The sequence below is a fragment of the Cyprinus carpio genome, chromosome A7 (genome assembly GCF_018340385.1).
Source record: "Cyprinus carpio isolate SPL01 chromosome A7, ASM1834038v1, whole genome shotgun sequence".
In the NCBI taxonomy this organism is placed as follows: Eukaryota; Metazoa; Chordata; class Actinopteri; order Cypriniformes; family Cyprinidae; genus Cyprinus; species Cyprinus carpio.
Genome location: NC_056578.1, coordinates 22,147,187 through 22,161,819, shown reverse-complemented (window position 1 = coordinate 22,161,819; position 14,633 = coordinate 22,147,187). Strand labels below are relative to the sequence as shown.

The 14,633-nt window shown below is 39.0% G+C and overlaps 2 protein-coding genes across 2 annotated transcripts in view; both read left to right on the top strand.

The window, feature by feature from the left end:
* Positions 1 to 486, top strand: part of LOC109084829 (HEAT repeat-containing protein 3-like) — a 28,132-nt gene extending 27,646 nt beyond the window's left edge. Inside the window, exon 15 of the mRNA XM_042760355.1 lies at positions 176 to 486. Within this exon, the coding sequence (XP_042616289.1) occupies positions 176 to 289 (114 nt within the window). The 3' untranslated portion in view covers positions 290 to 486. The remainder of the gene's footprint in view (positions 1 to 175) is intronic.
* Positions 487 to 1,680: 1,194 nt separating this feature from the next.
* Positions 1,681 to 14,633, top strand: part of LOC109084830 (terminal nucleotidyltransferase 4B-like) — a 30,214-nt gene continuing 17,261 nt past the window's right edge. The window contains exon 1 of the mRNA XM_042760356.1: positions 1,681 to 2,469. Within this exon, the coding sequence (XP_042616290.1) occupies positions 1,991 to 2,469 (479 nt within the window). The 5' untranslated portion in view covers positions 1,681 to 1,990. The remainder of the gene's footprint in view (positions 2,470 to 14,633) is intronic.

Below are 14,633 nucleotides of genomic sequence, written 5' to 3'. Positions count from 1 at the left end.
TTGGTGGCTGATCTAAAATGTTCCTCTTTAAAACTGTTATGCACTTTTTCAGCTGCTTGTATCCATTCACAGTCTGACCATTCACAGCACAGCCATTACTAGCTCTCTGAATTCCTGTGTTCTTAGGCCTTTAGATGGCAGGCTTTTCACAGTTTGGTGTTTTGTTCCCTCGCAGCTGCGAAAGGAAGGCAGAGGAAAATACAGCCCTGATCAGCTTTGTGTTCTGGACAACATAAGGATCAACCTGAAGAGATTCATCAGCTACTTGGAGAACCTGCAGAGAAAATGAGATTTCAGAGATCAGTAGCACAAATTCTCTGTAAACATCTCACCTTGTTTTATTTAGCTTTTTCTGTCCATACTTCTCTCTGGGTTTCTTTTGGTTTTATTGTAATTTGAGATTGTTTATGTGAGGAAATTAAGAGAAAAATTAATGTTTGTAAAACCAAACATATGTAAGTGCTTTAATTAAAGCATAAAATATCATAATGGTCTTGTGTTGTTAAGTATTAGGAGGATGAATCAGTAGTGTCTGTGCTTTAGATTTATAACGTATACTCCACTGGCCATCAGATTTCAGCATTTAAATTAAATTGAAAAGTTAAACAATGTCATCCAGTCTCATAACGGATTCCCCCTTTAACCCCCTTAATATTCTGGCTTTTGGGCTTCTGGTAAGACTTGTCCTTGTCCTCCTCAGTGAGATCATCTGTAGAATGATTTTAGATCAGTGCCCAGGGGTTATTTTATAAACACCGCAATGCTTTCCCTCTCACCCGGTCCATGAACTAAACCCTTTGATGTAGCATTTTATGGCCCACAGCAACAGTAGATTATCAGATGTTTATGAGTTGTATTAGATCCCTTAGAAACCCATTAATGGAGAAGGAAACATTGTCTTGTAGATGTTACGTCATCTTAAACTTTTTTGATCATTTAATATACTTCATGCCATTAGCATACTTATTAGATTACACCCCACTGAATAAAAGAAAAAGGATTTTGAGTCTCATCAAATTTACCTAAAATAACTTTTCACCAAAAATAATAATATTAATAATAATAAATCAGTTAGTCATGAATTACTAATCCTCAATATTGTTCCAACCTGAACGACTTACAGGAACACTAAAGGATACTGTGTTTGGCAGTCTCAGTCACCTTTCACTTACATTGTTTAAAAAAAAAAAAAAGATGAAAAGGAAGCCAGTAGTAAATGAGGCTGTCTGTTGCTGCTAATATTGTTTTCTGAGTATTAGGTGTTTGTTCCTAGCATATTTTCCTTCACTGAAGAAAGAAGATCCGGAAAGGGACGAATCATGACTTATGTTTTACTGCACTGTCTCTTTGAGTGGTAAAACAGAAACACTGGTCATAACAGTAATAATACTGTTCATGTTCTATTCGCGGACTGCTGTTCCCAGTAATCTGATTTCTGTCAATGCATTACAAAATAATCCAATTAGAAGATAAAACTAAGGCCCCTATGAACTAGATTCTAGATTAGATTAGCGGCACCCTTTACAGGTCTGAACGTGAAACGAACGAGAGGTTCATACATTACTACAAAGTATTAAACCCACTGTTTTTACGTAACAGACACTGTAACGCGCTCTCTTGGGTAACACTCGGGAGTCCGCGCGCGCCCCCGCTGCTCGCTCGCGTCTGGCCGGGCATGCGCAGTCGCGCTGTATGGTCTGTCCGCCATTGCGATACAGAAACGAGTCGGAGGCAGTGACACAGACGACACTCACGCTTCTCCATTCCTCGTGCTCTGAAGTTTGACGGATACCGTTTTTTTTTAAACAACGTTTTAACAGTCCGTTTACACTGGTGTTGTTGTTTTTTTTTGTCCCGAGATACGTTGATGGACCCGCACAGGATATTTTAGTAGCTGTCCAGGGCGAGCGCGTGTTCCCGTCAGTGGGTTAAGCGAACCGAGCCTGGCTCTGCTCTGGGGACAAGCGTGCCTGCAGCAGCTCAGCGTTTGATGGATCCTAGAATCGCCTGGTTTCAGCCAGAACAGCGCGGACCTGCCAACAACCTGTGGATGCACATCTGGGAAACGACGCAGACGCTGGGAAACCTCTACTTCAACAACAACTGCAACACAGCCAGCGCCAAACTGACGAGCGGTGGAGGCGACGGAGCGTCGAGCAACGCGGCCGACAGCAGCGTCAAGCCCAAGGATCATCGGGGGATGTCTGGATCCAAACCCGACAGTGTGGTCTCCGATCAACAAGACTTTATCCCTCTGGAAGCCAATAACAGCAGTAGGGGTGTCGGCGGAGGGCAAGTGGGTGGCAGTAGGGTCGCAGTCGTAGGAACGGAGTTGCCAAGCAAGAGGAAAAGAGACAATAAGGCGAGCACCTTCGGTTTTAACAGGAATCTTCTGCTGACAGATGGGGTGGAGGACATTTACACTGGCACACCGTGGAAGAGCAGAAACTACTCGGAAGGCATTGTGGGGTGAGTGCAGAAACGAACTTTATATGCGTGGGTGTATATGAGGATAACCTCGGCGCTGGGCCCAGTTTGTTTGCTCGGATTCAGGAGCTGGCCTAACTCTTAAAACTGAGGGTTGTTCAATCAGTACATGTTTAACATGGCATGACCTGAATAAGAAGACTACAACAGCACGGTGTTGGACCTGCGACCGTCCGTTCCCTAAAATAACTGGGCTATAAGGTCCTCGCAGGGTTACCAGTGGTTTGACATTCGAGCCTTTTCTTCACCATATTTGGCATGTCTAGAGTATCCTTGCGATCCTTCCTTTTAAATGACCTGCGCTGCCTTGTCAGCTGCTCCCCTGACGTCTCTAGTGCCCCAATCACAAGTAGCACGAACTCTCTCTCTCAAAGTCCACTTAGTCTCAGAGGGATAACAACATTTTGTCATTGTTTACTCACCCACTTGTCGTTCCAAACCTGTGTAACGTTCTTTCTTTTGTGGAACATAGAAGATAGCTGGAAGAATGTTGGTTACATTGACTTAGTATGTACAAAAATAACACTCAGAATATTTTCTTTTATGTTCTGTAATAGAAAGTCATACAGGTTCGGAATGACATGACATTTGGGGGAAGCTATTCCTTTAGCTGCTGCTTGTCACGAGCCTGATAATGTATGGTTTCTGTCGTTATGCCATAGTTACTACAGTGGTTAGTACTACAAGAAAAATGTGCTTGCTTTGTATCAGCTTTTCACACAGTTTGAAGGAAAGCCCATGTAAAGTTATGTTTTACTGTAGTAATGTTTTTTTAAATTAATGTTTGGGGAAAAATTAATAGAACACTTAAAAATGCTTAATTTAAAATCTAGAAGTTGAAGGTTTATTTATTGGCCATCATGGATGATTACATATCTCAGTGGATCTTTTCTGTTGTGTGCATGAATTTATTTAATGAGACCAATCCCAGATAGTACTGTATGATTTACATAGAGTTGCTCTACTGTAGTTACTGCCTCTATTAATCATTATCTTCCGCCCAGTCACTCAGTCAGTCAATAATCTACACCTTGCACTTCACACTCAGGTTACTTAGTGATCATAAGTCATGATTACATGGACTTCTTTCCTTACTTCTTGTTTTATTGCTGTTATTACTGCAATTGCTGAATATTTTTTTCTGATATGAATAAAACGGCTTGAAAGGCAAAGTTAGCTCAAAAATGAAAATTGATATCATTTGCTTAGCCTCGGGTCATTCCAAACTCTTAAGACTAATGAAAAATATCTTCACTTGTGTTCCAAAGATAAACAAAAGTAAATGTCAGAATTTTTCATTATTGAGTGATCTCTTTAAATGTGGAATGTGTGAAATGAAAACAAAGCAGCAGCGTACTCTCAAACCACAATTTGGGAGAGGTTCAGTAAGGTTTTAGTGGCCAAACTTTAAGGGTGTGCCGGAGAGGTCGATTGTCGAACTGTATTAGGTACTATTTTGAATGAAGCATGTGGAAGTAGTGCTGGATTATGGATTGAGTAGTGGTATGATGTTAGAATTAGGTGTTAAGGGTGTGGTGGTGGTGGTTTGGTAGGTTTTTGAAAGTTCAGATTGATATGTGCAGCAGCTTGTGGAGCCCAGAGCAAAGTACAGCCAGCAAGCCTAATCCTCATTTATAGTAATGTTAGCAGAGTGTTTGAAACTTTGCATAAGAGCGTTCCTTTGTGAATACTCTAGTCCTCACCTTACAGACCTCTTACCTGATCCCCCTTCACTGATTTTCTTGTTTCTGGAATGAATGACTCCCGTCAGCTCGGTCTTATAAGGGCCTTTCGCACTGCAGGAACCTTTTCATAGTACCAGAACTAATCGTGGAACTACCCACTTTTTCTAGAACCAAAACAACCCCAACTGTTCACAACTTCATCAACCGACCTCCTCTTAACATAACCAAACTTTCTCCCACTCTGGAGCAGGGTCTAACCAGCACAACTGGTACTACCCGTGACGTAACATTGATTGGCCAAACGCGTATGAAAACGGCCTCGCCCGCCATGATTTAAAAAGCTGTGTAAACATTGTGTCAACTTATTTTGCAAGTATGGAGAACAGCGACAGATGGACGGACGCTAGTACACACTGTCGGTGCGAATGCAACCCTTTAAATATTACTGGGAAATAGTTCGCGCAAAATCGTCCCAGTAATGTACATTTAGTTCTGGAGCTAAAGAGGTGCGAAAGGCCCTTATAGACGTGGGCCGAAATGTACTGATTAAGCGCAGATTGGCTCATGCAATAGCATTGTATTCAGAGAGCATGTCTGAAATGCTTTAAAGGGGTCATGTGATATGATTTAAATTTTTCCTTTCTCTTTGGAGTGTTACAAGCTCTTGGTGAATAAAGAAGATCTGTAAAGTTGCAAAGACTAAAGTCTCAAATCCAAAGAGATATTCTTTATAAAAGTTAAGACTCGTCTACGCCCTCCGAAATGGCTCGTTCTAACACGGCCCCGCATCTCTACGTCAGTATGTGGGAAGATTTGCATAACGCTGCCCAGATGTTCACGCAAAGAAAGAAGGCATACCTTTTATTCTTGTTGTAGTATTGTTGTTGCCGCCGCCATGTCGTTCAGACGCTGTGTGTTTCACTGTGAAAGCGAAACTACTTTGTTTGGCCTTCCAAAAGAGGACGATATACGCTTTGTCGTGCCTGGGGCTGATCCATGCTGGGCGCTGAGGAAATACATCAACTTTGCACTGTGGATCGCCGAATCGGCTTTCACCATGGATGAAGCGGAGTCCAGCCCGGGGTCATCACATACGGTTGCTGCAAGACCAAGGTACGCTCCTTCATAGAATCAGCCCGCTGCACTGTTCTCAAGCCGCCCGCCTCTGCTCATTCAAGCCGGCCGCGGCTCACTCTAGACCGCGGCTCACTCTAGGCCTCCAGCCTCTGCTCACTCAATTCACCTTTTTTCGACGTTGTTTCGTTGAGAAAGCGAAACTACTTTGTTTTTGCCTTCCAAAATAAGACACAACTAGAAATCCTGTTTATATCCTGTTTATAATGGGTTTTATGTTTATGTCTCGTCGCTCCGGCCGGACAAGGCATCACAATATGTAGGCATAAGAGGCATAACATTTCCGTCCCACGCTTGAGGCATTCGGCCAATCACAACGCGCTGGATAGCTGGCCAATCAGAGCACACCTCGCTTTTCAGAACAATGAGCTTTGTAAAAATCGTTGTGTTTCAGAAGGTGAGGCATAGAGGAGAAACTATAATGTACAGTATGGGGAAAATAATGTGTTTTTAACCTTAAACCGCATAAACACATTTCATTACACCAAATACACAAAATAATGTTTTTTTTTAACTGCATCATATGACCCCTTTAAAGATTTAAATCTTGTTCTGGGATCATTTGTTTTGGATTTTAGTCTTTTCCATTTATGCATGTCTCCAGGATGTGAAATGTGCTTCCTTCCTACAGCACAAAATATTTCCAACCTACATTATAGAAGTATTTTGTGGATGTGTTGGAGGCTAATTTCGCGTAATCATTTTTGTTGTTCTGCTTGGAGGTGTGAGAAAAGGGACATATGGTTTAATGGGTGTGTCTGAGTGTGTGTAGAGAGATTTTTCTGTTCATATTCTCCGAATGTTGAACAAGTTCCTTCCTGGCTCTACTCAAAACAAATGCTCCCCCCTTCCAGCTGACACACGATCCCTGTCTCTGTGATGTCATGGTGCTTCCAACCAATCAGAGTGAGTCGAGATTCTTTCATCTGCCTGACAGCTGTGCTGCAATGAGAGGAGAGGGAAAAGCCTCTCTCTACGCTTAGTTGTGCTGGTGCTGAATTTTTTATGTTGGGTCTTCTCAATGTTACTAACTGGTGTAGGATGAGTTCAGTGCACTGGTCTTTTTTCGAAGAGCACTGAATCGATGCAAAGGATATAATTTTGGACACTAACGTTCATTTGTATTCAGAAAGCATTGCTGAACAGATGGTGTCCTGAGTTAATGTCTTTGAATAGTTTTTGGTCATGCTGAAACTTTAAAGAATTGTAAATTAGTTTATCTTCACATAAAGATGATCACTGCATGCAGTTCTCTGTTATAATTGTAGTAGTTTGTTGTGTTATTCATTACAAAACATTAAAGGATTAGTTCACTCCAGAATTAAAATTTCCTGATAATTTACTTACCTACGTGCCATCCAAGATGTCCATGTTTGTCTGTCTTCGTTCGAAAAGAAAATAAGGTTTTTGAGAAAAACAATCCAGGAGGTCCAAACTGCAGTTTCAATGCAGCTTCAAAGGGCTCTACACGATCCCAGGAGAGGAATAGGGGTCTTATCTAGTGAAATGTTTGGCCATTTTCTACAGGAAAAAAAATAAATAAATGATATAATTTTTTTTATTTACATTTTTTTTTAACCACAAATGCTTGTCTTGCACTAGCTCTGCATCTATGACTTCATGCGTTGCGTAGTCACGTTGGAAAGGTCATGTGTGACAGGCGAACGTACTGACCCAGTGTTTACAAAGCAAATGTGCAAAGAAAGTAAAATGCCTTTTACAAAAAAGGTAATAAATAAATAAATAATTAAATTAAAATGATATCGGATGATTTTAATGTTGAAGGAGAAAATGAGTCTCGATCTTTCACTCCAGATTAAACAGCACCAAAAATGCATTTATTGTTTGAATACTGCAATAAAATGGACATTAACTGAAACCTGAGACTTGTTTCATTAAAAGCACCAAAGCACAATGGTTATTGCGATTTATTGGATGGGAAGTGCACTTCAATGTTCCGTCCATTAACTGAAAACAGGCTAGACTAATCGATTCTTTCGATTTAAGAATCGATATTGTTCCTTAAAAAAGATAATCGATTAATATCGAGATATCTATATATATATTTTTTTTTTTTACCCAGCCCTAGTTTGCATGTAGCTGCATGTAGACGGATCGGCTCAAAATTAGAAAGACGTGAGACTGATCGGCCGATTGCCGATCATGCAGAAAACCAGCCGATTCCGATCGATCGGTGCATCTCAAGTGAAGTCATGGACGCGCATCACAGAGCTAGTGCAAGACGTGTAATTGTGGTTAAAAAATATACTTTTTTTGTTTGTTTTTTTTAAGCAAATGACAGATTGTTTCGAAGATTAGACTCTTATAGAGCCCTTTGAAGCTGCACTGAAACTGCAATTTGGACCTTCAGCCTGTTGGCCACCATTGAAGTCCATTATATAGAGAAAAATCCTGAAATGTTTTCCTCCAAAAACTTAATTTATTTGCGACTGAAGACAATGACATGAACATCTTGGATGACATGGGGGTGGGTAAATTACCAGGAAATTTTTATTCAGGAGTGAACTAATCCTTTAAGCAAGGTTCTTTCTGGCTGCTACTTTTCACATTATAGCTCTGTTTTCTGCAATTGAGTTCAGCCTATATTCATCAATCACTGTCATTAGGTTAACCAGTTGCCATGGGACATAAGGGAGGCATTTCATGTTGGTGGAAGGGGGCTAAATGTAATAGAAAAGCAGCCTTCAGTGCTAGCACATGGGGCTTCTCTGACAGGTTCCCAGACACTACAAGAGAAATGGGTTTTTCAACTTGAATTTGGCTGATTCTGTCACTAACATAGGATTTTGAGATGTGAGAGTGTGCTCTGAGCCATGTATTAGAGCTATGACTAGTGCTGGAAAGAGTACTAAGAAATTGTACTTAAAGGGATAGTTCACCCAAAAATGAAAATTTGATGTTTATCTGCTTACCCCCAGTGCATCCAAGATGTAGGTGACTTTGTTTCTTCAGTAGAACACAAACCAAGATTTTTAACTCAAACTTTGCAGTCCATCACTCTTATAATAGATCACGGATAAAACATACAATAAAACTAAAAAAAACCATGCATAGACAAATCCAAATTAAACCCTGCGGCTCGTAATTATACATTCATGTGTAAAGACACAAAACGATCGGTCTGTGCAAGAATCTGAACAGTATTTATATAGATTTTTACCTCTGATTCACGCAATGTCCGAACTGTTAGAAGTCTCCTGTCAGCTGAATACTATGGCAGCTATGGTAAGAGGCAGGACATTTCCCGACCATGCGCCGAGTGCTGGTCCAGCTAATCAATCACAGCACATCTCGTATTCCAGAAGGCGGGCCTTCATTTGTTACAGGAACTATTCCAGCCGTTCATGCCAGACTGGGGAGAGAGGTATTGTAACAACTGTAATAATGTAAAATATGTACAAAAAAGTGTTTTTCGAGCAACTTAGTATGAGAGCCTGTTCTAGAACACCCCCAAAACAAAATCAAGACTTTGTAAAAGAGCATAATAGGACCCCTTTAAAGGAAAAGAGCACTTTTGAATAACAAGGCAATAATTTTAAAGTTCTTTATGAACTGCAGGATTGCTTGTAATAAAGATTTAAATGCACAAGAAAAGGCAGTAGAGCTGACGGTTTCTGTCAGTGGTAAGTTTTAATTTAGAATGTTTGTGATAACGTAAGAAAAGTAGTTTAAATATTTTGCTTTAGCAACTTTATATATAAATCTAAAAGTAAATACAAAAGTAAATAACATTGAATAATTGATGAAAGATTGTATTACTGTACTGTGTAAAAAAAAAAAAAGAATCACAATGTTGAAAAAGCATTTTAAGTAACAATGTTTGGATTTAAAATCAAAACAATGGATAAACAGGCTTGCGCTGTGTTAGCTATTGTGCAACAATTACACAATTGTAAAAACAAAAATACTGTGCATGATCAAACATTTAGGTGAGATAAATTATTATAAATTATATTTTTGAAAGAATGTCCCCCTGCACCCCCCAGATAAATAATAAAAAATCCTCTCACAAGAGTCACCTAAGAGAGGAATTCATTTTCAGAAAAGAAATTCAGGCCCTGAATAAATGTCTAAAAATCTTGATTGGATCATCACTATAAATAATTCTACATGGTAAAAAGAAGGCTTTAAAAAGATCGGTATCATTGATCGGATGGATTCCTTTGTGCACATTTTAATATGACTTTAAACCATTCAAGCACAAGAAGACTCATGCACTGTTTTCTGTACTGCACACATAGAGGCATAGGCTAGCCATCATTTCAGAAATGAGGGGAACAGAAATGTTTAAAAAAAAAAAAAAAAAACCCTTTTGAATTTTGTCTAGTTGACATTTGGATAAGAAATGAAATAAACTGCAGGATGATAAACAATCATTTGTATTCTATAAGGTTTTTTCTGTATTTTCCTAATGACAATTTTAGAATTGGTTTATACAAACACATAATAAGGCAGAATAAGGCAGGATTATTCATATACTATATTTATTACCTTGAAATGACCTGAAATTACTTTTTTTAGCTACAGCCATAGCTGGAAGTTTTTGAACTTTCTGCGCGAGAGCCCCAAGCTTCGAGTATGAATGAAACATGCACTGCATGAGAGTGTTTAGCGCTCAGTAATGTCCATACTGTCTCATTTTGGATATGACTTTGTCCGGTCATACATAGACTTTCTTGTTTCTTCGCCCATGTGCTCACACATCCAAAGCACGCACACAGAAAAAGTATGGCCAGTTAGTGGAAAACACAGCGTATTGCGTGTGCGTCAAGTGTGAGGAGGAGGGATTTTGAATTTGGACTGCAATACCTAGTTCAACCACTCGGTGTCAATCCTACATACAGCACCTTTAAAGCAGGCATTGCACTTCCTCTGCGGAGGTGCTGTTTAGCCACACTATTATGTCATAAAGTGGCACATTCCACAAGCTGTCGTTTTGGCAGATCAGCTTCAATACGAGCTGTTTTCAGACTAACGAGAAAGTTTTGAGTTCTGAAACTTACAGGATGTTTTTATAGCACAATGACCTCTTATATATCAAAAGATCAAGGGAATTTTGATTTCTCAGTTCATGACCTAGTTCAAAAGGGACAGTTCATTTTTATTCTGTCTTCATTTACTATCCCTTACTTTTTCTTATTTAGACATTTGGGCAACTCTCTAGGCACGCCTTGGCAATATAATTGCCATTGGCTAGTAAATTATTTAGTTTACTCGCCAGACTGATATTGTATTTTACTTACACACACACACACACACACACACACATATATATATATATATACATATATATAGCTTTAATTTTTTTGTATTGCTTTATTGTATTTAAATGTTCAGTTATTTTTGTTATAAGAAAAAAATTATTAAACCTGTTTTACTGTATTATGACCACTTTTTTAAAACTAAATTTCAATACAGTGATAATACCGTATACCGTGATAAAAGCATTAGCAATTAATCGCAACATGAAAATTGGATACCGGCATATCCCTACTCATGCATGTAAATCAGGATGATCGTGTGATTATCAGTATTTAGGCTAACTGTGTGTGTGTTTATGTGTATGTGTGTGTGTAATGTGAGTCAGTGAATCCACAGCAGTAACAGCAAAACTTGTTTTGGCCCTCACAGTGGAGGGTTTCTTAGCGACAGAGTCTGCTCTCTCATTGGCTGACACTGGGAGTAAACCGTATGCTGCTCGTGCTTGATCAGAGGACACAACAGGCTGCTCTGGAGAATTGAAACTGATCTGACCAGTTTATTCATTGAAACGAAACTCAGACTCTGTGTGCTATCAGTTCCCACAGCCAAGCTGGACGACACTGAGGGCAAAAGTGCCCTTTGAACTGTGAGACAGCCTGCTGGGATTTATTAAGCTCCAGTTAAATTAAGTACTTTCAGTTTTTTTAACTTTTCATCTTGTTTTAAATTTGTCTGCTATTGCTCTCTCTTGTCCATTTTGTAAGATTGCTGCTGAAGCAGATATGGTGAGATCAAGAGGTCATTCAGTTCAGCCCTTTTGGTTCCACTTTTGCTTTCTTTCAGTTCCATTTCTTGGACTGAACTAATTTTTTTTTTTTTTGTTTGCCAGGACTGAAACACACTTCTATCTAGTCTTGATGAAACAACACACGCTTTGCAAGCACATGCCCAAATGCAGACATACAACTTTGAATGAACCTGATATGAACATAAACACAGAAAAACATACTTATACATCAGGAGCACACACACACACATACATATATGTATATACACACATCCATATCAGGTAAATTTTCTGTTACTTTGGCATTTGTATATTTTTACGGATTTTATGAAAGTATGTATGTGTCTTTTGACAAATTGTGTTAATATGTCTGATCTTTGAATAATATGTCAGGACTCAATAAAGGATGGCTAATTTCCAGCTTTTGAGCTCATTTGTAAAGAAAAAAAAAAGTTAATGAACCATGAGTATTGTAAAATTGCAATTTATCTAGGATATATATATATATATATATATATATATATATATATATATATATATATATATATATATATATATATATATATATATATAGAGAGAGAGAGAGAGAGAGATATAAGTATGTTGTGAATATGTGGGCCAGTAAAAAACTATAAAAACCTATTTTTACTCGCCCTGCCAATACTTTTGTAGGACAGTGAAAATATTTGCAGAGCTGCTCTATAAATATCTGTTCTGTTTTGGTTGCATAAAAACTCTGTGATGTAATGGGCTTTTGTATGTATGATGATTTTTGTCTTGGTAACATGAACCACCCTTTGTCTCAAAACCCTAATCCAATGGCCTGATCTGTGGAGTCTTGAGTGTGCGCCTGCTGAAGGTGTGTGCATGTTGCAGTGGTGTCTGGCTTCGATGAATGCTGTCAAACTGCCTCTGCAGAGCTTCATGCCAAGGGCAGAACTTTATCATGCAGTTTAGTTTTACCAGCATGGATAGACAAATGTGCTTACACACTGATCGGAGCCCCAGAAGAAACTTGTGTCTGTGTGGTGTTTATGCTCAAAGCTTTGCATGACTTGTTTGTTTATGGACCTTGTGAGCGGAGGTACTAAGACCTTTCTTGAGATAAACCTCGAGTTTGCAGCAAGGCGCTATATAAAATAAACATTATTATTATTGTTATTGACAATGTAAGTGTATCCATTCAGAGTTTCCACTCTGGCATAAGCGAATGCCAGTGTAGCACAGATTTACTTTCATGTAACCTGTTCTTTCTCACCTTATTAGAAGTTAGAATAATTATCAGCATTTTTAAGTAATGAGATGCCTAGAATTCCCAGAGTGCAAAATGTTCTTCAGGGCGTGATTGTTTCTCACCTGTCCAAAATTTATAAAATGTCTCGTTAATTGACGTGGGAAAGCATTTTATTTCTCACTCTTTTACTTTTGACTTTTATAGATTAGTCTAAGTTCAAATGAAAACTTTAGTTTGCCTGCTCTGTTGGCAAGAAAAGGTTATTTGAACACCTTTTTCTTCACAGTTAAAGATGTAACAACTGAAATAAATGCGGCCCGTCAACATTCACTTGCTGTCAAATGTGGAGGAGGGACCGGATTGTGTAAGAACTGTATATTTTATGTTAGGCTGCTCTAGCAGTTAGCAAATATAGAAATAACCCAAGAAGAATGTTCATTTAGTGTAGGTGTAATTGCAGTGTCCACACAGATTTTGTGTTCAATTTCAGGAAGAAAAAGCAAACCTATCCACTCTGCCATCTTAACTTTCTTGAGTAGTTTCTATGTTGGTACATAGAAACTATCCTATTTAATTAATTCCGGTAAGCACCAAAATCAACAACAACAAAAAGAAAACATTTAGCATGTCAAATCAGCAATAAAGTTTGACATCACAGGGCTACAAACTGCGACTAAAACAGTTGCATTTGCGACCATAAATATTAATTTGCGAGTGACGTTTTTGCTGAGGTCGCCACTGGCGACTACCCGCCGAAAGCTCATCAGGATTTAACCGCTAAAAAAGTTTTCTCAGGCGGATGATTGCTTCATTCTAGCAGCGCCCCGTCTGTGATAAAACGAGCTCGGGCCGAAGGTTAATACACACAACTACACACCGAGTGTGGACCTGCCGCTTGTACATCAGCTTTCAGCCGAAATCGGCCCATAGAGAAAAAGCCGTCTGTCAGCCAGAAGTGTTTTGTAGAGTCGGCGCGGCTCTGGTCCCTTATCTTCTCACCGATGCCGAGACTGAACCGACAGAGACGCATTTCAGCCAGAATCAGCCCAAGTGTTATTGCTATCTGGGTATATATTTACATGTTATAACTTAAAAAAATTGAATGTAATGCCTTTTTTCCTAATTGTTTTGCAATCAAATCTTTTGTTATGTTCACGTATTAAACTGAGACGATGCGCATTAAAGTTTTAGTGGAAAAAGAGAGTTTCAGACAGTCCTCGTCTCTGCCGCACATCAGAGCTGACACACACAGTCTGATAAACGCAGCTCCGCTGTGCAGCGAGAGAGAAATGACGGAGACGTAAGAAGGGAAAGTGCAGAAAATACAGCACAACTTGAACAAACTAGAACAGGTAAAGCTGTGTGGATATTGGCAATATCGTTAACAATTCTCGATTATAATAATTACTAATATGGCTTCTTCTAAACAAGATCTTGGTCTCTGTTCTTTTAATGCGTGAACTTCATTATTTGAAGTGCAACTGCCATCCAGTAATCGCAAAAAGCTCTGTTCTTTGTCACTTTTTAATAAAAAGTACCAGCTTTAAAATTATTCTGAATTCATTACGCTTTAGCGCCTCAGTTCAAGGGCAAGTGAACCCATTTAATCTTTCTCTTTACTAATATAGTACATAGTGAACTTGAATTAACATCAAAAGGTAGGCTATTTTATAAGACAGCCTACAGTACAACTTACTGAAATGTCTCATGTAGGAGGAGCCCAAGCCACACTCAGTGACCAAGTGATGCTTATGCTCCATGATACTGGTACAGATTCTGTGTAATGAACAATTCTTTGTGACTGTAGATTTCAAGCTGGAAAAGACATTTAGTTCCCACTTTAAGTGCACCTTAGTTCCCAGGTCATCTACAAGATGGATTAAAATGCTGATAAAGTCAAGAAAAGATGAGACATAAACACATGACAGTATGATTGAAATGACACGTTTTTTCTGTGGCACCTAAAAAATTATTTGGCTCCTAAGTTTTTTTCTTATAGGAGCCAATGGCTCCTTACTCGATTTTTTTGTTTGGAGCCCTGCATCAGTGGTATCATATATTTTGCTTATTTAAATCGAATCAG